Source organism: Corapipo altera, unplaced genomic scaffold (genome assembly GCF_003945725.1).
Source record: "Corapipo altera isolate COAL_440 unplaced genomic scaffold, ASM394572v1 70, whole genome shotgun sequence".
Classification (NCBI taxonomy): domain Eukaryota; kingdom Metazoa; phylum Chordata; class Aves; order Passeriformes; family Pipridae; genus Corapipo; species Corapipo altera.
Genome location: NW_020884911.1, coordinates 640,501 through 667,437, shown reverse-complemented (window position 1 = coordinate 667,437; position 26,937 = coordinate 640,501). Strand labels below are relative to the sequence as shown.

At 53.6% G+C, this 26,937-nt stretch overlaps 1 protein-coding gene across 1 annotated transcript; it reads right to left on the bottom strand.

The window, feature by feature from the left end:
- Positions 1-18,826: 18,826 nt before the first annotated feature.
- On the bottom strand, positions 18,827-26,545 carry PAX1 (paired box 1). The gene is made up of 6 exons (XM_027653795.1): positions 26,435-26,545; positions 25,364-25,421; positions 22,920-23,657; positions 21,456-21,601; positions 20,971-21,190; positions 18,827-18,918 (listed from the first exon to the last, which is right to left on the bottom strand). The coding sequence occupies exons 1-6, from the start codon at positions 26,543-26,545 to the stop codon at positions 18,827-18,829; spliced, it is 1,365 nt and encodes a 454-aa protein (XP_027509596.1).
- Between the last annotated feature and the right edge of the window lie 392 nt (positions 26,546-26,937).

Sequence of the window (26,937 nt, the reverse complement as noted above, 5' to 3'; positions counted from 1 at the left end):
TAAAGCCCCCTTGGGAACGACAGAGGCTGGAGCTGCTCCTGGCTGGCATTGAAGGATGAAGCCCCTGGGCTCCGGGAGCTCGGTGGCCACTGCCATCCGGCCTTTGGCCACTAGATGCCCCCGCAGAGCCACCGCCAGCCCCCGGCCGGCACCTGAGCGGAGTTGGAGCTCGGGCCGTGCTCGTCTGGACGTCCTGCAGCTCCTTGTCCTCACGCTCAGGACACTCGTAACAGAAAAACTCACTAAAACACCCGATTCTGCAGAAAAACCACCTCATCCCAGCGTCCACACACTGAGGGATAACTGGGAATTTCAGACCTCGCTGCCTCAAAGGCGCTTCTCCAGCAGTGGTTGGAGCACCGGGAAGCTGGACCTGGGCTTTTCCCCGGTGTTTTCCAGGGTGACCTTGCCTTAGTCCCGGGATTAATCCGTCCCTTGTGAAGGGACAGAGCTCCTGCAATCATCTCCTGCCTGGTTTCGACCCCTGGAGCCCTTCTTGGCAAACGCAGATTTATTTTCTGGGCTCGTTCCTGGTGTGTCCCCTGGGCAGGTTTTCAACGTTTTGATGTGACTGGCAGGGCCAAGGGACAGCAGTGCCTTCCTCTGGGGACAGAGAGCAGAGGAAGCCACCCTTTCCTGGTGACACCTTTCTCCCCGCCCTGCCAGGGAAGGGACTTGTCTGGTGGCTCCTACACATTGGGTAGAGGCTCTCCTGGCCACCAGGAGTGGCCAGAGGTGCCACGGTGCTCAGTGTAAAGGCTCAGTGCTCTGCTTCACCGGGAATTCCCGGGAATTCCGCACGTGCCCAGCGCAGTGTGGGTTAAGGCTGAGAGAGGGGTAGGGCAGGAACGATGCCCCCAGTGCATAACCCATTCCTCCAGCTGAATTCTCCCTGAAATAAAACTTTCTTCCAGCATAAATGGACCCTCTCTCCCCTTCTCAGTGGGACTGTCTCGCGTGCCAAGAGTCCATAAAAACGAGAAGTCCTCGGGAAAAACATCCTCCGAGTGCTTCTCCCCATGAGTGTCCTCCCTCCAAGCCTGCCTTCCTGTTCTAAATGCCTGCTAAACCCACCTCCCCGCTTCTCTCCACGCTCCCAGTCCCTTTTCCTTCTCCAGAAATAAATCTGAGTGTCTCTTGAACTCATTTATCCAGCTCGCCCGCCTTCCCCAGCCTAACTCGTTCCATATGGCCGCGGCTCTCTGTGCCGGGCTGTTCTGCCTGGCTTCCCTCGTTTGCTTCCAAGATTCTTTAATTTTATGAACAATTTCCTAACAATCAGATCAATTAGAATTGTGGAAAAGTCCTCCAAGGGAAGCGGTGGGATCCCTGTCGCTGGGGTGATGCACAGACAGAGCGGTTCCGCCCGCTGTCCCCGGAACAATCCCTCGGATGGGCCGAGCCAATAAGGCAGATATTTTCCATCTTTGCGTTCCGGGGGCCGGATCCTCCTCCCAGTGACACCAGTGGTCGCTGTGCCCGTCGTGACGTGGGTCACTCCGGGTTATTTAGCCCCCTTTTCCCAATTCCAGCTGCCGCTCCCCTCCTCTGTTCCCTTTTCCCCTTATTTATCCCGAGTAATTCCCTGCACACGCCCATTTCATGCTTCGTGCCGACCCATTTCAGCGAGCATCGGGAACGAAACCAATCCAGTTTTAATGGATCAAATACCAGCCTGCTAAAAAACCACAATTTTCGAATCAACGTTTTTATTGAAACAGACTCCGAGCTCGGATCCCGCTGAATCCCGGCAGCTCCGCAGCCTCGTGTCCAACAGCTTCTTTCATTTTCCCATCTCCAACAGGTAATTTTCCAATCAGGCCCCATTATACCGAATCCATTTACATTTACCAAAAAATACATAATTACCAGAATTAGCCCCAAACCGAGGTCTTTTTTTAATCCCTCGCCTGTTAACTCAAACCACATCTATCTGCAGGAGGAATTCTTCGGGAGACCAGTGGAAATGGATTCCAAACAATGCATTCTTATTCAAATTCTTCTAGGTTTTAATCAAAAAAAGCTTGGATTATCTGCAACCAATATCTCCGAAGGCAGCCTGGTTTATTTTGTTTGAGTCGGGCCCCTTCTGCTACCCCCTCCCCGGTTCCTACAGAATACGTGGAATATATGGAATTAATCCAGCCTGAATATCAAATGTGACGCCTAATGACTTTGATATAATAACACAAGCAAGTTGTTTTCAGTCTATATATAACCAATGGCTCTATTGCTGATATTTACCAAACCAAAACATGTTTTTATTGGAAACAGGAGGGATCCCCAGCCAGATCCGGCTTTTCCCTTTCCATGGCTGAGGGGGTTTGGGGTGGAAGGGTGGAGGACTCGAGGGTAGTGCTTGGGAGGGGTTATTCCCACTCTCTGAACTTCTGCTGTCTCAAAAACACGGGATGGTGAGGATATCTTCTTGTTGGAGCCTCCCAGGTGGGAACACACCTCCCACAGCCCCAAAAAGCCACAAAATGGGGGAGTTTTTGTGACCGTGGCTCGTGTGGGACCTTCTCATGAGGGATTCACCATCAGTGACACTCACCACTTCATCAGGAAGTGTCGTGACAGGACAAGGGGGAATGGGTTCAAACGGAAAGAGGGGAAATTCGGGTGAGATATTGGGAAGGAATTATACCCTGTGAGGGTGAGGAGGCCCTGGCACAGGTTGCCCAGAGAAGCTGTGGTTGCCCCTGGATCCCTGGAAGTGTCCAAGGCCAGGCTGGAGCAACCTGGTCCAGCAGAAGGTGTCCCTGCCCGTGGCAGAGGATGGGATGAGATGATCTTTAAGGCCCCTTCCATCCCAAACCATTCCACGGTTCCATGATTCCCTCTCTACCTTCAGATTCCCACCTGCCTGGAGAGCTGGCACTGCTCTCCCTGGATCTTCTCCATCCCTGAGATGTGGTTGTTGACAAGATTTATGTCTCCTCTCTGCTCTCCTTTCTCCTGGCTGGAAGGCAGAGCCCCCTTTTCTCCGGGATACCTTGGAACTCTTCCCTGCCCCGGCTCAGCAGCTGAACTTCCTCGCACGTGGATGCCCCAATTCCTGGATTCCCTGTTAAAAAAAGTCCCATAAAACAGCAACAGAATCCTCCTGTCCCGGGGTAGATTTACTCCACATGACCTGTCCCCTCAGCTGGCTGCCTCTTCCTGCCCCTGGTTGAAATTCCAGCCCCTATTTCCCATGCTCCCACTGATCTCACCTTACCTGGCCTCACACAGGGGAAAGAAAGGTGATTGTCCCACCAGTGGCTGTGAAGGGAATGAGGGGCAGGGTCTTTCCCAGCACTGGCAGGTCCATCTCCACCCTGGCTTGGTTTTTCCTGGTGGATGGTAGGGATGGGGCTGGCATTCCAGCCTCCCAGGGCAGTGGGAAGTCTGGGAATCCGGCCTGGGTAAATTCATTTACTCCTCTGTTTGCTCCTTTATTTATGGAGGGGCTGAGCCAGCTTGGCAGCGTTCTGGTATTCAGTAAAATTAGATATTAATTTCCCCTCTAAATGCTCTATAATTTTATTTTATTAAAGCTTTTACAAGGAGAGAGGGGGGGCGGTTCTTACCCCACCCCAAATGGGTGCCAGTAAAACCTTCCTACACTACTGCAGCCTCAGGTACTCCACATTTGCAAAAAAAATAAAAAGCCCTGTAATGAGAGAAATTCTATATTTTTTTAAAATATATATTAGAGAAAGGATATAAAACTTTATTGGCACTGTATTTCCTACCCTCTACTTCAGGCAGCCAATTTTCTCAAGCCTTCCACAGCAAGCCCTGAAAGGAAGGACAGAGGGAAATAAACCTTTTGGCAAATGGGAGGGATTGCTGAGGGCACTTCCAAATGTTTTTCCTGCGAAAGGAATACCTGATTTTAAGGTCTGGTGCCTTAGGAACTGAGGTGGGATTTGGGGAGAGTCACTCAGGTGTCTGCCCTGTGTTTGAGGGGCTGGGAAGGCAACATCCCTTGGATGGCAGTGGGAATTCCCAGTGCACCTGTGCAAGCAGAGGCCTTTCATCCCAAAATGGTTTGGGATGGAAGGGACCTCAAAGCCCATCCAGTTCCAACCCCCTACCGTGGGCAGGGACACCTCCCACTAGCCCGGGCTGTTCAAGCTGTCCTTGAACAATTCCAGGTGTTTTCTTGGGGGTTTAAAAGCACCAGAGTTCTTACCACTGCTCAGGCAAAGAGTCCCTTCACCATCACCTCTCTCTCAGACCACGGGGATTTTGCACAAAAAAAGGTTTATTATTCCACAGCTTGGATGAGCTGAAGTAGCCAGCTGATCACTCCTTACTGGAACTGGCTAAGGATCTGCTCCAGCTTTTTAGCCTTTACTGGGAAAATATGTTTACAGCCATACACTGGGCAAAGGGGAGCTCACAGGCCCTTCCACTGCACTTATTCACACAAAGCTTTAATATTTGATAGTGTTACTTAATAAAATCTGTTACAAGGTTCTTAAATAACTCTTTATGACCCTCTCATGATTTATGCCATGACACAGAACCTCGGGTGTATATATTTTATGTTATTACAGATGTGTAAACTGATATTAATTGTACACATTTCCCCCCGAAGTCTAAGAACTGGATTTTTTTTTTTTCTCTTTTTCCCTTGGCTATATAACTAGACATATAATAATTCCTACAGAAGGTAAAACCAGCACATAGAGTAAAAAAAAAAAAAAAAGGATGAAAAATGTTTGTGCAGCTCTGCCTTTCATTTTAAATGAATATAAATGTTCGTATATGTCATAAATTTAAGCTGCGAGTAAATTACTGCCAAGTTCTGAGCCCATCTCATGTTTGAGTCCCGGAGTAAAATAGAAAACATTTGTTTGAATCAGTCTGCTGAAAGCAGCAAGGAAATGATGTAATGTTTATGAAATATGCAGCTTTGATACAATCCAATTAGCACTCGGGGTTGCTCTCCAGCAGCAGGTTTGCTGGGGGCACTGGGATGGCCAGGGATGGGTGGCATTCCTTTGCAGGGGGGTCTTCCAAGAAAAGCTGCTATAATCTGCCCCTTCTGTGGGGTAAAACCCCTCCCAGCCCCGTGCTCACCTGCTGTGGCCGTACCTGGCAGAGCAGAGTTCAGTGTCCCAAAGTCAAATCACCAGGAACTGCATCCCAGCTTTCCGAGCCTGTGGGATTTTCCACCCCAAAATCCACCTCTGCAAGCGATAAGCCCAGCTGAGGAAGCCACGGCATCAAAAAGTAGGCAACTAAAGCCAGGATACCTTTCCCTGCCAGTGGGATTTGCAAAGCATTTCAGCATCTGGAACAAGGGACATTCGTTTTGATTATTTCCTTATGATATTTGTTCAATTTGTTATACTTAAAGCTATCCTTGTTTTCTCTTCTATCTCTGCCTCCCCCTGTCCTTCTCTTTCATCCCCATATTTCTGTTCATTTGTCAAGCACAGCTGAAAGTGCTGGTGGGGAGGGGGAAGCAGCATCAGGAAAAAAAAAAGTCTAAAATATGTCACCAACGTGGCCTTTTTTTTTTTTTTTTGGTTTATGGCACTACATGAGCTGTCTGCCCAGGCAGGAAAAAAATGAAACAAGGGTTGAGTTTGACATTCCAGTGCCCAAAAACCATGAAAAGCGAGGCTGAAATCAGATCTTTGGGCAGGTATTTCCCCAACCTCTGCTAACCAGGCAGACGCACACAGAAGCAATGGGGGGTTGACTTGAACTCGTGTTAAGTGTTGAATTAAGTTATTATTGTTAATTATTGTGGTATTAAAGCAGCCATTCCTGGCTGGCACGGGGACATGGGCCTCACCTGAAGCTTTATAAACTGTCAAAGCAGTAGAAATTGTGATGCCAGAATGGTTTGGGTTGGAAGGGACCTTAAGCATCACTTAATTCCAACCCTGGAAAAGGGGTGGGAGGTGGGAGCAGCCTTGCCAGCTGCGAGGCCAGAGGAGGCCGTTCAGTTATTGGAGGGAAAGGCTGAGAAAACTGGGAATGTTCAGCCTGGAAAAGAGGTTTTGGGGTGACCTGACTGTGGCCTCGCAGCACCTGAAGGGAGCCCAAAAGAAACATGGAGAGAGAATATTTCCAAGGGCCTGGAGTGATGGGACAAGGGGAATGGCTCCACACCGACAGAGAGGAGCTTTAGAGTGGATATTAAGGCAAAGCAGGCCCGACTTCTACTCCTTTTTATCTCGTCTATTGTCTCTCCCCGTTGCCCAAACACGTTTCTCACCAGCTGATAATTTATTCCGTGCATGCTCCAACCCCCAGCTGTATCCCAGGACGCTGCAAACCCGCTTCCATCAACACTCCGCTCGGGATGGAGCAGCTGGATGGCTTGTGATGAGTGCAGGCATCAAGGGGGGAGATGGCAGAGAGGGGGGAAGCCCTCCAGGAACGTGTCTGAGCAGCAGCACCCCCAAAATCCCCCCTGGAGCTCGGGAGACCTTGGTTATTCCCTGGGGAAAACAGGGTTTCACCAGGGCACACGGAGCAAGGAGAAGGGGGTTGGAGTGATTTGCAGAGGGTGTATCAGGCCAGGCCTTCTCTAAAAAATAAAGACTGATCTCTCCTGTGCTTTATTTATCCCCGAGTGGCTGTTGGAAAAGGTGCATCCGTGGGTGCTCCATTCCCCATTCCACATGTCCAGCTCGTCCAACACCCACAGCACAGCCATTCTGGTGGAGAACAGAGTTATGCTTGGGCATAGGACATTTTTTTTTTTCTTTGGTCACTGAAAATAATTACATTTAAAAATGGAATTTCAGAAGAAAAGAGAAACCCTTCACACTTTCGGGTCAGATTCAGCTATTGATTTCAGCTAGAAAAAAAGCACGGATTTTCCTTTTATTTTGGGGGGAAATGTCAAAACATTTCACTTTAGACTTGCTAAAGCCTTTGACATTTCCCAAGCAAAACCTTAAAGCCTTTTGTTTCCAAACAGCATTTGTTTATTTCCAATTTGACCTAAATTAACAGACAAAAGTTAGAACAAAAGAGTTAAATAACTCAGCAAAACAAAACAAAGTACTTTGGGATGTTTCAGGTTGACCCAACATGACATGTTTTGGGTTTTATATTCTTCCCCCAAAAGCTGAGATTCAACATGTGGTGGGGTGGTTTTTTTCAGTTTGGTTTGGTCAGGGAGCCAAAAAATCCATTATCGGCCCAGCTCTTCTGCAGCCTCTGTGGTGAGGAGAGATCCTGCTGCTTTTCCCTCGGGATGAGCATGGTGAAGGGCCAGAGGAGCTCTTTGGGTTGATGGGGCAGCACAGTCGTCCTCTTGGAGGGTGGAGAGCGAGGAGATTTGTGGCCACCAGAGCCGGGAGCTGAGGATGTGTGTCGGCATCTCTGGGCCCTTCCAGGGCTGAAAGGGGCTCCAGGAGAGCTGGGGAGGGGCTTTGGACAAGGGCCTGGAGGGACAGGACAAGGGGAAATGGCCTCTCACTCACAGAGGGCAGGGCTAGATGGGAGATTAGGGAAAAATCCTGATTCCAGCTGGTGAGGTCCTGGCACAAGTTTCCCAGAGAAGCTGTGGCTGCCCCATCCCTGGAAGTGTCCAAGGCCAGGTTAGAGCATCCTGGTCTAGTGGAAGGTGTAGGAGGGTGTAACTTGGTGTGATTTAAGGCCCTTTCCGTCCCCAGCCAGTTTGGGATTATGTGCAAACCCCTGCAAACCGGTTTTGTGCCGGCCGGAGCCGCGGGTGCCACCGCTCCACCTCATCCCGGCTGGAAGCGACGCTCCAGGTCCCCTCCCGGGCAGGAACTCGGTTCCCGAGCCCCCCCTCGCTGGGAAAGTTTGCTGTGGGAGCCGATCCCCCTCTGGAAGAGCTGCTGTACCAGAGGTGAGCCCGGGCAGGGCCGGGCAGGGATTATCCCGCCTGCCCCGCGCTCATTGTCCTGGGAGCGGGATGAAAGGGGTCACTTAACTCCGCACCGCCCTCGCTGGCATTTCCCATGAAGCTGCCGGCTGTTGGCTTAAGGGGCCTCTTCCCAAATTATCCGGATGTCTGGCTCCTCGCAGGTGCCGGGTGTCCCCGTGCCGAGGCTTCTCCCTGCTCACCACCAGCCAGCAAAGCTTTGATTAAATCCAGGGCTCCCCAGACACCCGGTGGGACCTCAGGCACCACGTGCTGGGCACCACAGTTCCCACCCCAACACATTCAGTCCACCCCAGGAGATACCCAGGACTCAGTTGAGTATATATATATATAAGCATATATAAAGATATTCAGCTTTATGAAGCACTTCCTCGCTTTCCTGGGGTGTTTTCCTGTCACAGTGGGAGGTTAACAGGTCAAAACTGTACCAGGTTAGTCAATAATATACACACATATTATATATATACACTCACACACATTATATATATAAATAATATTTAAACCAATTTATATCAAAAGTTATGGGAAAAATTATACCAGTTTAATACAGATACTAAAATATTGTCTAAATACTGTCTAGATACTAAAATATTGTCTAAAATACACACCAGTTTAACATAGATAGTAAAACACAGTCTAAGATATATACCACTTTAATATCTATATTAAAATGCAGTCTGATATCATACCCATTTAATAGCTATGTTAAAATGCAGTCTGAGAATATACCAGTTAATATAGGTTAATATAGTCTCAGATATACCATTTTAATATATATATTAAAATACAGTCTGAGAATATAACATTTTAGTGTATATATTAAAACACAAACTAAGATGATACCAGTTTAATATATACATTAAAACATAAACTGATACCAGCTAATCCAGCCCTTTGCCAGCATTTCTGGGGGAAGGGCTTCCCCAGGCAGCTGGGCCTGTAATCCAGGCTGCCAGCAGGTTTCCCAGCTGATTCCAGCTGGAATTCCTGGGCTGATCAGCTGAAAAGGCCGTTGCTCCTGTGCAAAACGTGATCGGCAGCATCACATCCTTCCTCCTGAGCAGCCCAGTATTCCTTCAGATCCAGAAAAATACCTGGGATCTGTGGGCCCGTTCTGATCCCTCGTTTCTCGGCAGACAGAGGATCCCAGGGCACAGTTCATCCCCAGGGAAGGCTGAAGGCCTCAGAGCTGTGTTTTAATTCCCCCTGGTGCCAGATTTTCCATCACCACCTCCCCTGCACATGTCCCTGTGTCGGTTTTATTCAGCAGGACCCGAGGCAATTTAATAGCCTGGTTCAATCCACCAGAATTCATCCAGCTTAAGTATTTTTCCATCTTCTGCTCAGCCCGTTTTATGATTTATCAATTACCTATTTCGCATCGATCACGGGTTTAACTTTTGCACTCCGTAAATCACATTCCTGGCTGAAGAAATGGAGGGGTTTTTTTACAGCTGAAAAAAAAAAACCAAAACAAAAAACCCCACAAAAAAACTAACCCCCTCACCCTCATCTCTTTATATGAGGCACCGTATTTTCTGTGCAATATTTAAAACAACATTTACAGTCGATGCGACGCAGCCATGAGTCAGATTTGTGGGATGATCGTGGGGTTATAGTGACCTTTTGAGGATGAACTGTATTAAGTATTCCTCTCTCCTACAAATAAACCTGATTTCCATCAAGAGTTGGCTGGGGTTTTTTTTATCCTTGCTGAGTATTCCACCCCTTTTTTTTTTTTTTTGGAGAAAGCCTCTCTGTAGCATCGCGGTGTCTTGGATGCTTCAGGAGGAGCTGCCCTCCCATTCAAAGCCAGCCACGGCTTTCCATTGACCATGGGAGGTTTGTGGGTGTCTCCCCCTCCCCGAGCCTTATTTTGTAAAGCACTCACTGAAACGCTGCCTGAACAAACAAACACGGAGCTCAGCTCGCTGTCCCACACCCCGAGGGGACATCTCCATTCACTCCGGCTGGGCGAAGGCACGGCCACATAATTGCAGCAGGCCAGATGAAAATTAGCATTCTGCCAGGCTTTTCTCTTAATCACCCATTGTATCCGCCCCCCACCAGCTCCCGAGGACTTCCAAAGGCCTGGAATGCCGGGGAAAATCCCGGCTCAATGGAGGGTGAGGACGGAAACTTGCACGGGCTTAACGAGCTCCCGGGCTCTGCCGCGGCTGCTGCGGCTTATTTATGGTGTGGTTTCCTGAAGGATTGTCTGAGGCAGATGCAGAAACGGCTCCAAACGAGCCCGAGGTCCCTGTGGTGGCCGGTGCTGCGTGGAAATGGGATATTTGGCTGTTTCTGTCCCAGAGAACAAAGGGGTTAGGGGAAAAGGTATGGAGGAAGTGCAACGACTCACCTGTGGGTTTTAAATGTTGCTGTTCTGTGGTGTCACTCCCCTGGCTCCAACCCATTGGTAAAAAAAGAAAGGAATGATTGCCTTGCGCAAAAAAAAAACCCAAAAAAGCAACAAAGCCACCCAGGATACCCGTGCCAGAGGAGACCCAAGGCTGAAGCCCACCACAAATCCCTCTCCTGGGTGGGACAACCCCCTTCCATGGTCTGAGGGATCAATGGGATCTCATCCATAGGGATCAACTTAAAGAACTGATGTGATAATTAAGGAGGGGTTTACAGATCCGTCTGGAACACGGGACCTGTTGAAAATTGTTTTGTTTTGAGGTTTTAACACGGCAAAGAAACCTTTCACCAAACCAGAGTCACCATCAAAGTTGATGATCCCACGAAAACTGTTCGTCTCCCCCTCAGGAAAGCAAGAGAGAACATTATCAACTGTATTTGAGGCTTCTCTGCCAGGAACCAGCCGGTTGCAAAGGCTTTGAAATGGAAGCAACTCAGAAATTTCAAAAATGTTCACAAAAAAAAAAATAATAAAAAAAAAAAGACATCTTCACTTTTCGACCAACTCTGTTATTGATTTTCCAGGCTGAGTAAGGAATGCTTGTTGAATTTTATGGAAACTGATAGTGGGACTATATGAAACTGGCCATAAAAGATAACAGATTTTGTTTTAAAGTCAGATAAAAGTTATGGTCCCGTGTTACTTGGCATATGAATTTCCTATGATACCAATAAAAATGTTACTTCCAAAGCATTTCCTGAGGAATGGCTCTAACCCCGAATGATCGTGGTTATTTGCTGAGGAAAATAGGTTTTATCCCGAACAATAAACCTATGCAGATTTATTAACCTGGGAAGCACACGGTGCATTCCGTGCACCAATCCGGCTCCAGCCGGCGGAATTAATAACACTGATATAATGAAAAATATCTCTTAGGCTCCAAACGCATTGCCTGCATAATGTCACACATAAAAGAGTTTACTTAGCAGCCCTTTAGCTCTATTTTCCCATTCTTCGCAGAAGTCTTCATTCACAATGGGTTGGTTCTGTTTAAATGGTGATATTTGCCGTGGATCACGTTACCCCCGGCGCTATTCCCCGCGGATGAATGAAAGCCGAGCAGGAACCGGCAGGAAAAACCCTCGGAAGATGAATATTTGGAACAACCTGAAGCGCCGCTCGCGCTCTCGAGGTGATGGCGGGGAGGCCCTCACTGCACCCCTGAGCTCCAGCAAGCCCCCACAGCCCAAGCCCCCTGAAAATTCCACGGAAAAATAAATGGGGAGGAGGCTAAACAGGGAGTTAAGGCAGCTCCTGCCTCCACAGGTCCAAGCAAACGTCCCACCATGCGGGGATGGAGCTCCCCGAGTTGTTTCCCTGAGCACACGGAGTTTTTCACACTGTTGGGTAATTTATTTCTTTATTTATAGCTGACTTAACCCGAGAGAGATGCAAACACGGTGGCTCGCCAGCCAGCCCTCAGCTGGAGCTAAGGATAAGGAATCACCTTTGGGAAAGGGACAATGGGCATAAATCCTGAAATGGCCACGCCGCCTCTTTTAATTTTTCATCATTTTACCCCCAAACCCAGCTACCACTGTTTAATTCATCCCACGTTTCCCAGGGTGGAAGATCCGGCAGCGTGCTCTGAAAATGTGAGTTCTCTTGGAGCACAGAATAGTCAGGGGTTTATCCCATCCCCTGCCTTTGCATCCTCGGGGTCACAGAATCGTGGAGTGGTTTGTGTTGGGAGGGACCTTCAAGGGTCGTGTAGCCATGGGCAGGGACACCTCCCCCCTGGAGCAGCTTGGAAGTGGGGCAGTGGAGAGCTGGGGGAGGAGGAGGCATCCCTGAGTCCCATCCCAGCTCAGCGTGGATCAGGGAGAATGGGACAGACGGGACTGGCAGCTTTTGGGGAAAATCCCGCTTGGTTTGGGCCAAGGAGGTGCTGCCATGGCTGATGCATCATCCCGGAGCTGGGGATGCTCCCTGTGGGATTCCCTCGCCCCGTGGAGCAGGGAGGGATGTGTGGGACAACACTCCCAGCCAGGGCTCCTGCAGCAGCACCTCTGCAGCCAGAGAGAGCCCAGAGAGCCCTGTGAGCCCCCAAAATCCCACAGACTCACCTGGCCCGGGATGCTGGGCACGGCAGCCAGGGGGTTAACGGAGGGGGTTGGATTTTTGACAAATCAGCACATTCTGCCCTTACCCGTGTCTGTATCTGGAGAGAGGGAGGGAGGGGGGAGCTCTCCAGGCCAAGCTCTGCCTTTTTATAAAGCCCAGCCTAAGTCTGCAGGCCCCGTGTTAAGGCAAACAGCATGTTTGCAGGTAATTAGTGTTTATAATCAGTTTGTAAAGCTAAAGTGACTCCAGATCGCAAGGCACTCCAGGAAAAGAACCCCGTAGGAAGGGGGTTTTTTTCTGTGTGTATGCATGCAAATGCCAAATTAACATCTGCATACAATATATGCTCTGGTCAGACCCGAAATATTGTTGTGGTTATGGCCAATTCACTTAAAAGCCGATATGTTTAAAACCTCACATTAGTATGGATGAAATGTTTTCTGTTCCTTTAACTTTTTTTAGGGCCGGGGTTGGGTCGTTGGTTTTTGGTTGTTTTTTTTTTTAAGTTAAAGTTTCACATTAAGGGTACTTATAACCCACAGCTGTTTCCCTGTACCATATAACAATAGTGTTTTGTATCTGAGCAAGTTTGGAAATTGTCATGCTTACTCAGTTCTTCCAAAACCAAAAGCAACCCCACTTGTCCCCTGAAATGGAAGAGGTATCTGTAGTGTTTGTAAAAACAATTAGATTTTTTTGACAGCTTTTCATAACGTTGATGTTTTGTTATTGCTTCGGAGACGAGTCGAAATTGAGTCCCCTGGGGTGGGATGAAATGTGGCAGTTTGGGCTCTGGGAGCTTTTCCCGTGGTTGTGTTTATCCTGCAGGTGATTCCCGGGCTGGTGAGGGGCCGTGGGCAGCCCTCAGCAGAGCCAGGTGGTCCAGCTTCACCCGGGGGAAGGGGCATGAAGAGAAGGGGATGCTCACGAGGCAGGAAAGTTCCTGGCGGTGCAAAACCGAGCGCTGCGGAAGGATCCTGTGAACAACCCAGCAGGTGAAGTCCAGGGAATTCCCACCATCCTTTAACAGGCACACCAGTGGTTTCTGGCCATTCCTTACCTTCATCTTCAGCCCTGCTGGTGGTCTCTAGGCCATCCCAAAAGGATGGATCCCGCTCAGGACCCAGGCTGGGAAGCCCACGTGTACATATCACGTGCCTCCACAAGCCCACACAGCAGTGGGACTCTGTGCTGCAGGTTCCAGGTGCAGCTTTGGCTCTGAGGGATGTGGCTTTGGAGGCCACCAGCTGACTGCCCCCAGTGTCCATGGGATGCTCACAGGTGGGATTCCTGCCCCCCTCCTGCCAAAAGCACAGAGAGCGACCTCCTGCCAGGGGGTGTTTCATTCTCACTTTCCAGCAGATTGAGAAGCAGTTTGCTGGCTGGTTGTTGGGGTTTTTTTTTTTCCTCTCAGCACATTTCATCTCTTTCTCCGAGCCTCCCCGTTCGCCGGGGGAGGTTTTGAAGTGGCCTCATTTGTAATCTGACCTCGCTTCTTGTCATATTTGCGTCATCGGCTCCGGGGGCCGTGCTTGGATGCTGACAACTATTCCCAACTTTAAAATATGACTCTTTTGGCAACCCAGGGAAGAAAAAAAGACAAACACCCCGCTGGCTTCGGAGTGTTTCTGCAGAAAAGGGTTCGTGGCACAACACAACTGGGACCAGGATTGCCCAAAGCTGCCCGATCCCACCCTGCTTTATTCCCGCCGGTTATTGTGAGCCCACTTACTTTCTCCTTTGGATGATCCCCGGGGACCACCAGGCAGCTGCAGCCCAAGAGATGTGAGGAGCTGGGGTAGCTGCTGTGGATCCAAATCCTCCACAACTCCACAAGCCTCCTGTGTTCCACTGGGATCAGACAGAGGCCGACCGTGGCCCTCTCCCGGTGGGTTCCACCCCGAGGACACGGATACTGTGGGACCCTGAGCATGGTCCTGCTGGGCCGGGGCTGGCCCTTGGGTCTTGCACATCCCTGGGACTTAATGTGATCCGTGAGGTTTGGCAGCTCCGGCACGGCCACCGCAGCTGGGATCCACCAGCCAGGCCTCCTTTTTGGCACAGGGAGGTCTTCCCTGTGGGAAGGGGCACAGAAACAGCGGCGGGTCGGAGCAGAGGCAATTACAGCTCCTAAGAAATAAGCAGGGACTATTTTAAGGCTTGAGGAAGCCAAGGCTGCCCATCCATCCCTCCCAGCTCCTCTTCCTCGCTCGTCCCGGCCTCCGTCGCGTCGGCATCTGCAAGGTCGAAACCAAGGAGAGGTTCCAAGCCGACCCCGAAAATGAAAAACGTAAATACGAAATATTAAAACCAGATCTGCTCCAGAGAAGAACTCTGACATTGCCACAAATCTGAAGAAGAAAGGGGAAAAACTCTGGCATATAAATTCCGCATGACATCACTTTCTGGGAAGCCGGTGCCAAAACAGTGCTATCTCCGGCAGAGCCGCGGCGAAAGCTCTGCTCGGCCTTGCCAGGTTCATATAACTCTGAGATTAAAAATGCTTTCATATTGATGCTGCAGGAGGGGGGATGGGATGAGGGGGGGGGGGTGTTTTCCCAGGAGAAATGTTACATTCCTATCGGTAGTACCAAGGCAAGGAAGGAAAGACTTGTCACCCCTGTGCGAGTCATTGATCTTCCTTCCCCAGCTTGCTCCAAAATCCGTCGACTTGGAAGCTTCTGCAAGGAGACCGAAACCCACAGAGCTTCTTGGTGGCTGACTAACACTATAATTAGGGCTCAGGAAATTTTTTCCTTCGATTTATCATCACCAGCTTTCTACAAATTGCTGAGGGGAGCCTTTGTCAGAACCCAGACACAGCTGAGCTCCTTTCACTCTCCTGCTGCGGCAGCTCCAGCCCAGGTGACTGCTGGTCCCCATACACACCACACACCTTCGACGTTTTCCCTCTAAACCTTCAGGTCACAAACCTCTCTCAGCACCTCCAGGGAACAAAAGCCTGTTCTCCAGCCTCTCACCTCGGGAGCAGCCGGCTGGGACACCGAGCAACGACATAAATATTGCAGCTGTACAAGGTGCCGACATCAGGGGGGGCTTCCCTGACAGAACTGCGGCTGGGGGGATTATCACCATCACTTTTGGGACTCCCCTGGGAACACAGGCACTGCTCTCTCCCTGTAGGGCTGGGGTATTCCATCCCAGAGCTGTCCCACAGGGAAGGGCAGAGCTCAGCAAGCAGACACTGGGCAAAGGGGTGACTTTCAGTACCACAGTTGTCTAATTCCAGTGAAAACTCTGGGTTCCCTCAAACTGATGTAAATAATCTGGATTCTTCCCTAGAAATTGTTGTCAGCGTAAGAATCAACCTTTTTTCTGGTGACTGCCCACCTCAGGACCCCCTCAGGAAAACAATGAAGACTCAGTGGTTTGGGACAGTTATTGGGCATCCCAGGCTGTGAGATGAGGAGCTGAGCTGGGATTTTCCCTGGCCATGGGCTGTGAGCAGCCAGGAAGGGTTATGGGGAAGGTCTCCATGGCCACCAGCACTGCCATAAACCTGCTGCTGGGCTGGTCCAGCCCGGTCCCCCACCTAAACTGAAAAATTGCCTATTAAGAGGAAATGTTATGAAGCGCCTGAGTGACTTGGGAATTAAATTCCCATTTTCTAACACAGCTTAAGCAGTTGTGGGCAGGTTTATAACTTCGCAAATGATGGTTGGATTTGCAGCTTCTCTCGAGAGCCGGGCTCAGGTTCTTGCGTGTTCCTCCACGGGGATGAGGATTTAGCTGCACAGAACCCAAAAGATTTGCACCAGTCTGATTTTGAGAACTGACACGTTCCAAGGGGTGATATCAATTTCGACAAAACCACCACTGCAGAAGTGTCAGAGCTTATTGTTTCCACCCTCTTGCTTTGTTACATCGATCCCAAAAGTTCTGCTCCCCTCCAGTCCAGTTTTCTCTGGGTTGTGTCAGTCTGCCTGTGCAGCAGGAATCTACTGTGAGCCTGGCTCGTGGAGAGGCAGAACAGCACCTCATGTCACCCTGTTTAAGGGACTGGTCTTATTTCGGGATTTATTCAGGGTCTCTGCTCCCAGCATTTTTCCATGGCAGGGAATGACTTACCTGAGGTACATGGGGCAGGCACTGAATTCCTCCAAGTATTCCCCCCATGGCTGCAGGCCTCCAGGAAGGACTCCACCTGCTCCCAGGGGAATACAGGTCCTAAGGGTGTTTTCCACCCAGCAAGGCTTTTCCTTAACCTTCTTCACTGGGGACACCAGTCCACGGTGTCCTGCACCTGCCCCAAGAGGTGACAGTGGATCTGCAGGGGACAGGCCACCAGGTTTGGCTTTTTGGTCGCTCTGCCTGCACCAGAAACTCTGCTGGGCACGGAGACGTGTTTGGGGTTTCATTTTTTAATGAGAAAATCCCTTCTCCGAACAAAATCATTAAAATCGCGTTTTTAGCAGGGGCTGCTCTCGTGGCCCCTCAATCCCTGTAATGGAACAGGTTGCAGCTGGGAATACACTTCATGTGTCTGTCCTTTCCTGCCGGGAAGGTGAGGCTTCCCCGCCGGCTGCTGCAGGCAGCTCTTCCCTGGCTCTGGAACAAGGGGGGGGGGGGGGGATCTCCCTCTGGTGGCAAATTCCACCTGACAGCGCATGGATGGGGCTGCAGGCCGAGGTCCCGGGGCTCAGGACACGGCCCTTGCCCTTTGCCTTGGGGCTGTGGGGAATGCTCAGTTGTTGTCCCAGGTTTTGGCAGGTCCATGACAGCCTTGGAAGGGAATAACTCAGGGAATAACTCAGGCACCCGTACACAATTCCAGCAGGACGCTGATGGACAGGGCTGGACTCTGACACTGATGGAAAGGGTTGGACCCTGCACGGTGTCTCTGCCTGACTCCAGCACTCCTGCTTTGCCCATCCCAGGTCAGTCAGAGCCCCCTGTCCCACCTCCACAGGGTGCAGGAGCACTGCCCATCCCACCTGGGATGGGAATGAGGAGTTGCAACGGGGTGCTGAGAACCCAGCCCACAGCAAACACCGACGCTTTAAAGGTGTTGCTGTCCACCATCATTCCAAAGCTGCTCTGCCATTTAAAGCTGGAATGGAGCTTTAAATGGATAAACCCGGCAGGGGACTAACCAGGGATCTGTTTCAGGTGACTCCCCCGTCCTCACATCCTTTAGAATCCAGCCAGTGACAGTTTGGCAGCAGATCTCGCCCTGGGACAATCCTCTCACCTACTTAAAATTCCCTCCTTCCCCTCCCGAGTTTGCCGCGGGATGCACGGCCCGGCTCTGGCCGGGGGCTTCGCAGCAGCAGAGGCAGAACTGCCTCTTGCCACCCCGAGGACGAAGACAAACTAATTTCCTGCGGTGGGATGTGTTTGGCATCCCCCTGCCTCCCGCTCTCCCTCCCACAGAGACGCCCTCCCTGCAGAAAGCCAGGCGTGTATTCTCCTGCCAGGATATTTCCTCCCTGCCCCGCTGGAGGACCTTCCCCTTCTCCAGACAATGAAGGGACCGACGCCAATGGCAGCGGCTGGTGGAGCCAGGGAATGCAAGAGCCCCTGGAGCCCATCCTGAGCCGCCCCAGCCGGCTGGGCAGGAGGGGGTGACGGGGCCACAAGCCCTGGAGGGCGGACAGCCCCCACCAGCCCCCCGGGACCAGGGGAGGTGAGTGAGAGGTGGCCAGGACTGCCCTGCAGCCCCTCCAGGAGTCATCCAGTGGTGCCACGGACCCCCTGGATGCAGGAGAACCCCAGGATGAAGCGTGAGGTGGAGAGCTGCCACGCACTCACAAATCCAGGCCTGGCACAGGGCGACTCCAAGATCCCACCCGAAATCCCACAGGGTCCTACCACTCACAGGTGCTGCCTGGGGCTGGGAGACCCCGAGAGGAGGGATGGTGCTCAGCCAGACCCCGAGGGAGGGAGGGAGGGAGGGAGTGTGTGCCCACAGCTGTCACTTTTTATTAAGGTTTGTTATTAGAAAAATATATCATAAAACATTGTGGCACTTCTGTCCATTCCTATTCTGGGGCACAGAGGCACTGGAAGGTGGATGGAGAAAGGGCTCCAGCACGGATGCTCCGGTGTGGGAAAGCCAGGAATTGCTCCCTTGGGCTGGGACAGAGCCAGGGGTGCTCCCAGCAGTGGCTGGGGACGGAGGCACTCACTGCATCCAACAGTCTTCGGGGACACGGGGGACGAGAAAGAACAACTGAAAGCAAGGGGTGAAAAACACAGAACAAAGAAGGAAGACCGAGTCTTGTCTGTCACCCCTTTCCAATCCAATGGAGGTAAAGCGTCCCTCTGGGAACGTCCTGACCAGGATTTGCCACGGGAGAAAGTCACCTCTCGCTGCCCAGGCTTTCTCCTCATCCCCGCGGTGGCAGTGGCACTCTGGGTACAGTTCGATGGCACTTCAGGCTTCAGTTACAGTTTGCAGGTGCTTATTCCAAGAGTCCCTCTCTCTCGGCAGCTGCTCCAGGGCTCTAGGACGAGGAGGTTGGGATAGAGAGTCCATGGATGGTGTTTAGAGGGTCCGGAGGTTTCCCCACGGGGCTGGTGGGTTTTCTGTCCACGACTGCAAGAAAGGTGGAGAGGGAAAAACCAGACAACAGGGCAGGGGATTGATGGACTCCGAGCACGTAGAACCTCCTCCAAGAGGCCCCCAAGAGCAGTTCTGCCCCACAGGGCACTGGGAAAGGCCCCCCTTTGGAAAGGGGCTGCCAGGCTCCCTGTATCCAGGGGAAACAGAGAGGGAAAAGGGGGAATGCTTCCCCCGGTGACAGGGACCGTGGTGACGTCATTGCCGGGGATTTACCTGGGGAAGGGACCCACACCAGTCCCAGTCACGCACAGAACACATCCCATGCACTTCCCTAAAGTTGGAGTGTCCTGGGAGAGGATTGTGTCGCCAGGGCCGGGGAGGGGAAGGGGACGGGACGGTCACACCATCCCAGTGGCAGTGACACTCCTGCTGAGCTTCATCCCGGCCCCAGCTCCGCCCAAGCCTGGCCCAGGCCGTGGGAATCCCCATCACCACCCACCCGCTGCCTTGGGAGAGGGGGATATTCACCCCTGCCATGAGCAGGGGGAGTTCTCAGCGAAAATCTGTGAATTCGGAAAAGGTCCGGAATGAGAAGGTGGGAATTGCCCGGCTGGGTTTGTCTGCCGCTCTTCTCATTCCTTCTTTCCATCCTTTTCCTGTTCTCCGCTCTCGCTGCAGGTTCGGGGGGGCCAAGAGCCCCCCCAGCCCATCCCACGGGGCGACCACCCTTTCTCCTCCAGTCCCCTGCTCGGGGCAGAGCGGAGGGAGGCTTTTCGCCGGATAATCCAATACTTGGGGTATCCCGAATAAGTCGCAGAACCAGAAAACCGGTTCGAAATAAATTAAAAAAAAAAAAAAAAAGAAGTAGCTTTGAAAGAGAAAAATAAATTTAAAAAACACAAGGAAAAAAAAAAAACCTTGCAAAACAAAACCCCACAAACGTTTAGAAAAGTCTCTGAGACTTTGGGTACAATGGCTTAAAAATCGGCAAATCTGAAAACTCGGGGCTACAAAATACCTCAAAAATACACTGAGTGTGCACAGGTCTGATGGCTGCCTTTGGTCGTTTTATATCCTTTTTTTCTTTCCTTTTTTTCTCTCCTTTTTTTTTCTCATTTTCTTTTATTCCTTTTCCTTCCTTCCCCTTGCTTTCTCCCTCTCTGTTTCTCCCTCTTCCCCCCCCCACCTTTAAATAATCGATTTAAATTATCTGTTCTCATCCCTTGATTACTCACAACAGATTGAACGAGGTAGAAATGCTAAAAGGTAAAAAACCAAATCAAACTAATAAAATATTAAAACCCCAGAAAAACTACGTGAAAATGGGCTAATAAGCGGGGAATTAATTACAAATTGATTAAAATAATAGAAAGTCTAATACCGCCGGAAAAGGCCAAAAATATCGATGGGGATTTTATACCCAGGGCGGAAAAATCGGGATATTAAAAACGAATCCGCCCATCGAGGAAATAGAGCTCCATAAACGAGACGAAATAATTAACAGGAGACGAAAGAACCGCCCCATTAAACGGCCTCGAATTGTTCCCTTGGGATTCTTGGGGGAACGTTCAATTATTAGTTCTGGGAACAAATTAAATAAAATAATAGTTACTTATAATAATTAGTAATTATTCATAAATCGTTAAATAATTGCTGCGACTTAATAATTAATAGCTAATTACTAGGAATTAAGAATCCCCAGTCAAGACTTCTGCCTTTCTGCGTCATCCCGAGGCTCCCGACCTGTTCATTCAGGGGGAGACGTCGGGAAAAGGCTCCTGCTCCGTCCCTCCGCACCCCGACATTCCGGGGGGGATGGACAGCGCGGGGTTCGCCCCGAACCTTCCCGCTTCCCTGGCTGTTCCCAGCGAGCGCCAACGGGCAGGAAAAACGATTTCCAGTTTATAAGCGGGATGTGCCGACTCAGGCTGGACGGGGACCACTGGAATTCCGGGGGGGGTTCAGGTGGAGGGACCCTCCCCAGCCCCTCGCCCCCGTCCCGCCCCTCTCCCGCTCGCCGAGCCCCCCCCGGCCGATCCTCCCGCAGCTCCCCCGGGGGTCCCCCCGCGCCGTCCCCCCGCTCACCTTCCCTCCCGGGCTGCTTGAAGGCCATGGCCGCGGGCAGGTCGCCGCCGTGGACGGTCACGCCGTGGCCGTGGTGGGCCAGGGGGGTCCCCTGCGGCTGCCAGGGGGGGCCCGGGCCGATGTAGCCGCCGGGGGAGCCGCCGTAGACGCCGGGCTGGGTGGAGGGGGGGTAGGCGCAGGCCGGCAGGAAGGTGCCCATCGAGGAGAGCCCCGGGCCGGGCTGGGGACAGGCACAAAGTTGGGGTGGGGGGGGGGCTCAAAACAGCCCGCCCGGCTCTGGGGGTCGGGGTCCCCCTCGGGGAGATGGGGGCCGGGCGGAGGGGGAATGGGAGCGGTGGGAAGTCTACCCTTTCCCTGTCCCCTCCCTGTCCCCTCCCTGTCCCCCCCCTGCCTTATTCTTCCCTGCCCCACTAATGCCCACCCCGTCCTCTCCCTCTCCCCCCTCCCTGTCCCCCCCTGTCCCCCGCTGCCCCCCCAGCAGTCACCTGCGGGTATTTGATGTCCCCCTCCATGGCCGCCTTGTCGAGCCCGTTGACCGCCTGGCCCGGGGCGGGGAAGCCCGTCCTGTTCACGCTGGGCCACTCTTCCATTTTGGGGGGGTAGGCAGCCCCCTCTGTGCCAGCCAGAGCCCCTGGGGAGCAAAGCGTCAGCCCTCGAACCCGCCGGGCCGGGCCCGAGCAGGTTTTGGGCTGAAAGAGGAGGAAATCCCGGTTTTACAGATGCCTGGTTGCATAAACCCATGGAGAGGGGGCACAGGAATTCGCATTCCCTCCCTCCCAGCGCCCTCCAGCATCCCGGGACACGGTCCCCTGGACGGAAATTGGGTAGCACACGGTGGGGAGAGGCTGTGGTGTCCCCCCCAAACCCGGCTCTCCATCCCTATCTCCCCCCCCCGGCAATTCCAAGCCCCCGGTAATTTAGGGGGCCCAATTTCTCTTCTGACGAAGGAGATTTATAAAAGTGACATCGGAATTTTAAGGATAAATGATTGCAAGGGGCTAAACGCATGCGGTTGATTTACTCGGGCTTTTGGAAGGATAAAAGGACCCGCACTCCCCTGCCACGTCCCGTGTCCCCTCCCCGGAGTCGGAGGGGCTCGGGGCTCGGCGCTGCCGCTGCTCCCGGAGCCCCAAAACCGGGACGATTTCCCGGGGATATCCCGCAGGCCGGTCCGAGGTGCCTTATCTTCTCCTTTCCCCCTCCTCGGGTTTTTTCCCCTCCCCCTTTTTACCCCCATTCCATATATATATATTTTTATATATATATATTCCCCTTTGCGAAGGGAAATTCAGAGCTCCGAATTTGCGGTCGGCAATCTATCATCCCCACGAAAATATTTTCCACATTTTTCATAAAAAGTTCAAGATGTGGCTGAGCCGAGGCCGCATCTGGCCCCGCCGCCGCCCCGACGGGCTGATGGAGCGGGGGGTGGCCCTCGGATCGAAAAAAAAAAAAAAAAAGAAAAGAAAGAAAGCGAAATATACTGAACAAGCGAAACAAATAATAATAATAAAAATTAAAAAGAAAAGGAAGGAAAAAAAAAAAAACCAAACCGAAATGAACCAAAAAAAACTGAAACAAATTAAAAAAAAAGAACGAAACAAGCAAAAGAGCACGAAGCAACAAAAAGTCACGGAACAGGCAAAAAGGCACGACACTAATAAAAAATACCCGAAACAAGCAAAAGAAGCGCAGAACAGGCCAAAAAGCACGAACCGAACAAAATCCGCGAGAAAAAAAAAAAATTAAAAACAAAAATCGAAACACACGAAAACCTCGAAGCAAATAAAAAAACCCAATCAAACCACCAACAACAACAAAAAGAGACAAATAATAATGATAATGATAATGATAATGATAATAATAAAGACAAAAAAAAACGGTGGCGGGAGGGGGGAATCGAAATTGCCGCGGGCCGGGCGGGGCAGGGGCGAGCCGGTGGTACCCACCCGCCTGCTCGACGAAGGTGCGGATGCCCAGGATGTTGGTGACGGAGTGCGCCGAGGGCCAGGAGCGGGGCAGCCCGACGGGGGGTGCCCCGAGGGGCCCGGCCGGGTGCCCGGCGGCCTTGGCGGGCGGCGGGGCGGCGGGGCCGGGGTACGGGTACTGGTAGATGTGGTGGCCGCAGGGCAGCGCGGGCGGGGGGCCGGGCGGGGCGAGCCCGCCGATCTTGTTGCGCAGGATGCGGCTGATGGAGCTGACCGAGGGCACGTTGTACTTGTCGCACACGCCGTCGGCGAGCAGCCGGTCGCGGATCTCCCAGGCGAAGATGCCCGGGTCGCCCTGCTTGTAGTCGCGGATGTGCTTGACCACGGCGGGGGTGGTGACCCGCGGCTTGCTGCCGCCGATGGCCCCGGGCAGGATGGAGCCCGTCTCGTGGTACCGGGCCAGGATCTTGCTGACGCAGCCGTGGGACACGCGGAGCTGGCGGCTGATGTCGCAGGGCCGGATCCCGAGCTGCGCCAGCTCCACGATGCGCAGCCGGATGGCGTTGGGCAGCGGCCGCCCGTTCACGAACACGCCGCCCAGCTGGTTCACCTCCCCGTACGTGTGCTCTGCGGGAAGGGCAGGGATGGCATGGCATGGCATGGCAGGGATGGCACGGCATGGCAGGGATGGCATGGCATGGGGTCGCGCCGTTGTGGTCCCCGCGGGATGCCCGGACAGCGAGAGGGAGCGGGACGGGGCTGCCGCGGGAAGGAGAAAGAGAAGGGGGGAAAACGGAAAACGGGGAGAGAAAGGAAAAGGGAAAGGGGAAAAAGAAGGGGAGGAATGAAAGGGAAGGGGGAAGAAAGGAAAAGGGAAGGGGGGAGAAAGGGAAGAGAAGAAGGGAAAAAAGGGAACGGGGGGGGGGAAAGGGGGAAGGAACGAGAGAGAAAGTGAGAAGGAAGAAAAAAACAAAGAGGGAAGGAGAAGGGGCAGGAGAAAAAAAAAGAGGAAAGCGGAGAGAAAAAGGAGAAATAGGGATAGAAAAAATAAGGTCAGAGAGACAGCAAAAAAGAAGGGGAGGGAAAGACATGGGGAAACGTGAGAGAAAAAGAGAAAACAGAAATGAGGAGGGGGGAAAAAGAGCAGAAAAAAGGAGAGTGGAAGAAAACTAAGAAGACAGAGAAAAGGCGAAAGAGCGAGAACGGGAGAAAGAGCCGCAAGCAGAGAGCAGAGAGCAAGCGAAGGGAGGAGCGGGGAGAACGGCGGACTCGGAGCCCTCCCAGCCGGGCACGTCGTGCCGGCCCCGGCGCTGCGGGCTGAGACCCTCCGGGCCGGAGCACCTCCCGCCGCCTCCCCCCTGCCCGGTGCCCTCCCCCGGCTCTGCCGAGAGCCCGGCGGAGCCGTCCCGGAGCCCTCTCGGAGCCGCCCGCACTCACCCATCGCCCGGCGCGGGGGTCGCGCCGCTCCGCCCGGGGAGGGGGCAGCGCCCGGCCCAGCATAGAGAGCCCGGGGGGCGGCGGGGGCGGCGGGGAGCCGGCGGCCGGGGGGTCCTGGCGGCGCCGGGCCGGTTCCCCGCTCGCGGGGAGCCCCCGCCGCTCCTCGGGATCAATTTGACGTGGGAATCACGTCAATCCCGGCCGTCACGGCGGCGGCGCCGCCGCCCATTGGCTCCCGCCCGCTCCTAAATGGCCGCGGCGAGGAGGGACGGGGGGGCCGGTACCCTCTGCCCGCCCCCTCGGGGCCCGAGCCCCGCCACCCCCGCGGGACCCCCCCGCGCGTCGCCCCGCACCCCCCCCGCGCCGCGGGGGGGCGGGGGGGGGGGCCCCCGGGGGGGGCCCCCCCCCCCCCCCCCCCCCCCTTTAAGGCGTGAGGGTCCCCGCGGGTCCCTCCCCGCGCTGTTCCCACGCGGGACGCGGACACGCACCTGCCCCGCCTCCAGCCCCGACGGGACCCCCGGGCGGGGGCAGCGCGGGGGGCTCCGCCAGGGCAGGGTCGTGCTTTGGGGGGCTGGGGCACCCACGGAGCCCTGCCCGGGGGGGGCTCCCCTGCGGACGCGCTGCCGCCCACCCAGCGGTGAAATCCGCCTTCCCCCCACCCCCTCAAAAAAAAAAAAATAACGCCCGGGAGCAGCCTCGGGGACGGGGCGAGTGCTCGCGACATTCCTGCGGATTTCTGTCCCCTCCCCAAGGAGAGGGCCGTGGGAAGACCGTGAGTGTTTCCCCGCAAACGACTGGAAGGGTGGGGGGCGAGGGGCGTGCCCGGCGGGGGCAGCGGCGTGGAGAGGCCGCTCCGCGGTGGGGTTTAAAGGGGGGGCCGGCGGGGGGGCAGCGCCCACCACCCCGGAGCGGGGCTCGCCCCCGGCAGAGGGGACATCCCCACAAACGGCATCCACGCGCGGACGGGCACGGGGGGAAGCCCCCGGGGGGTACCCGCTCTGGCACCCCCTCCTCTGCTCCCCACCCACCCGACACGGGGAGCGTTGAACCCACGCGGGGGTCGCGGCAGACGGTGCCGCCCGAGAGCTGGGAAAAGCTCCGGGAAAAGGGAGCGGATCGATTAAACGGGAGCTGAGCGTCGCAGGGGGGTGGGTGTCCCGTGTTTGCCTCACCCCCCCCCCGGTACTCACCCGGCTGCAGCCCCCGTGGGGGGGGCCCGTGCGATGAGTTCGCCGTTCTCAGCCCGGCGGAGCGGCCGCCGCAGCCCGCGGGGAGCCGGCGATCGAACGGCGGCCGGGGAAGGCAGGTGTGGTTCTCCCCGGCCCGGTGATCCCACGGGACGGTTTTTTCCGGGAGTGCGGGGGTCCCTTCCCACCCTCGGAGGAGCCTTTTCCCCCGGGAATTGCTCTCGGAGGAGCCCGGCCGCTGGAGCTTCTCCGACGGGGCGGCGGGACCCCGCGCACCCCCGCGGCCGCATCCAGCCCCGCACCCCTGCTCCCTGGGGATGAGGCGCTGGGGGAGGCTTTTCCAAGGAAAATATCCCCCCTGGGAAGCGATTCTCCCCGGGGCGGCCCCTCCACCTGCTCCCCGCGTCCCCCCGCGGCTCTGCCGGGGGCTGTCGGGCAGGAGGAGAGGTTGGGGTGGTCCAGATCCGACCCCTGCGGGAATGTGTCCCGGGACATAGCCGGGATGGAAAGGTAGGAGAGGAAAACGGGAAGGAAACAAAAAAGGAAAAGAATGAGGAAAAGAAAACGAAGGAAGAAAAGTAGAAGGAGGAGAAAAACGACAAGAAAAAGAAAACGAAGGAGGGGGGGAAAAAGAAGGAAAAAGAGGTAGAAGACTGAGGAAAATAAAGAGGGAAAAGGCAAAAAGGAAAGAAAGATAAAAGAAAAAATGAAATAACTAAGAAAATTAAAAATTAAGAGAAGGAAAAGAACAAGGACAAAAATAAAGGAAAAAAATGGAGGAAATTAAAAGGAAAGGGAAAAGAAAGAGAGGACAAGAAAAAGGGAAAGGGGAAGCAGAGCGGGCGGGGGGCGGCGGGCTCGGGGGGGAGGGGGATGGGGGGGGGGGGTCCCTATTAATAACACTCTGCAAACACTCCCCAGGGTGCTCAGCGCCCTGCGGAGCTCCAGGGGCAGCGCCGGGAGCTGCCCGGGCCCCCCAGACCTGCTCCCTCCGGCCGAGCCCCCACCGTCCTTCCCCGGCATGGTGTCCGTTCACTCCGGCTCCTCTCTACCTTCTCCACCTCCTCCTTCCCCGCTCCTCTCACGATCCTCTCCAGCGAGAGCGCCGCGAGCACGGGCCGGCCTGAAAATACATTTAATTTATTTTACCAATTTTTTGCCAAAGCCGCCGGGCGTTTTGGGCGCGTTTTTGTGACTCGTGTGACCGAGGTGCGATTCTGCACCGTTCGTTTTGCTGAATAAAAATCCCGATCCGCAGCGGAACGGGAAGCTCCAAAAGCTTTTTTTAATATATAAAAAAAAAAGAGAGAGAAATATCAGGGCTATTTGATAGAAATATCAAGGATATTGGATAGAAATATCGAAGATATTCCTCTACTGTAGCAGCTGGTGATTAGTATAGTTAAAGGTTATAG

Excerpts from the sequence above, each read along its gene's own strand:
- PAX1 (XM_027653795.1), bottom strand. The coding sequence starts at position 26,545 with ATGCCGGGGAAGGACGGTGGGGGCTCGGCCGGAGGGAGCAGGTCTGGG. Across the intron at positions 23,658-25,363 it reads TTCAACGCTCCCCGTGTCGG|CCCCGTCCCGCTCCCTCTCG; the intron begins GTGGGTGGGGAG and ends TTCCCGCGGCAG. Across the intron at positions 21,191-21,455 it reads GGGACATCAAATACCCGCAG|CCCGGCCCGGGGCTCTCCTC; the intron begins GTGACTGCTGGG and ends GCCTGTCCCCAG.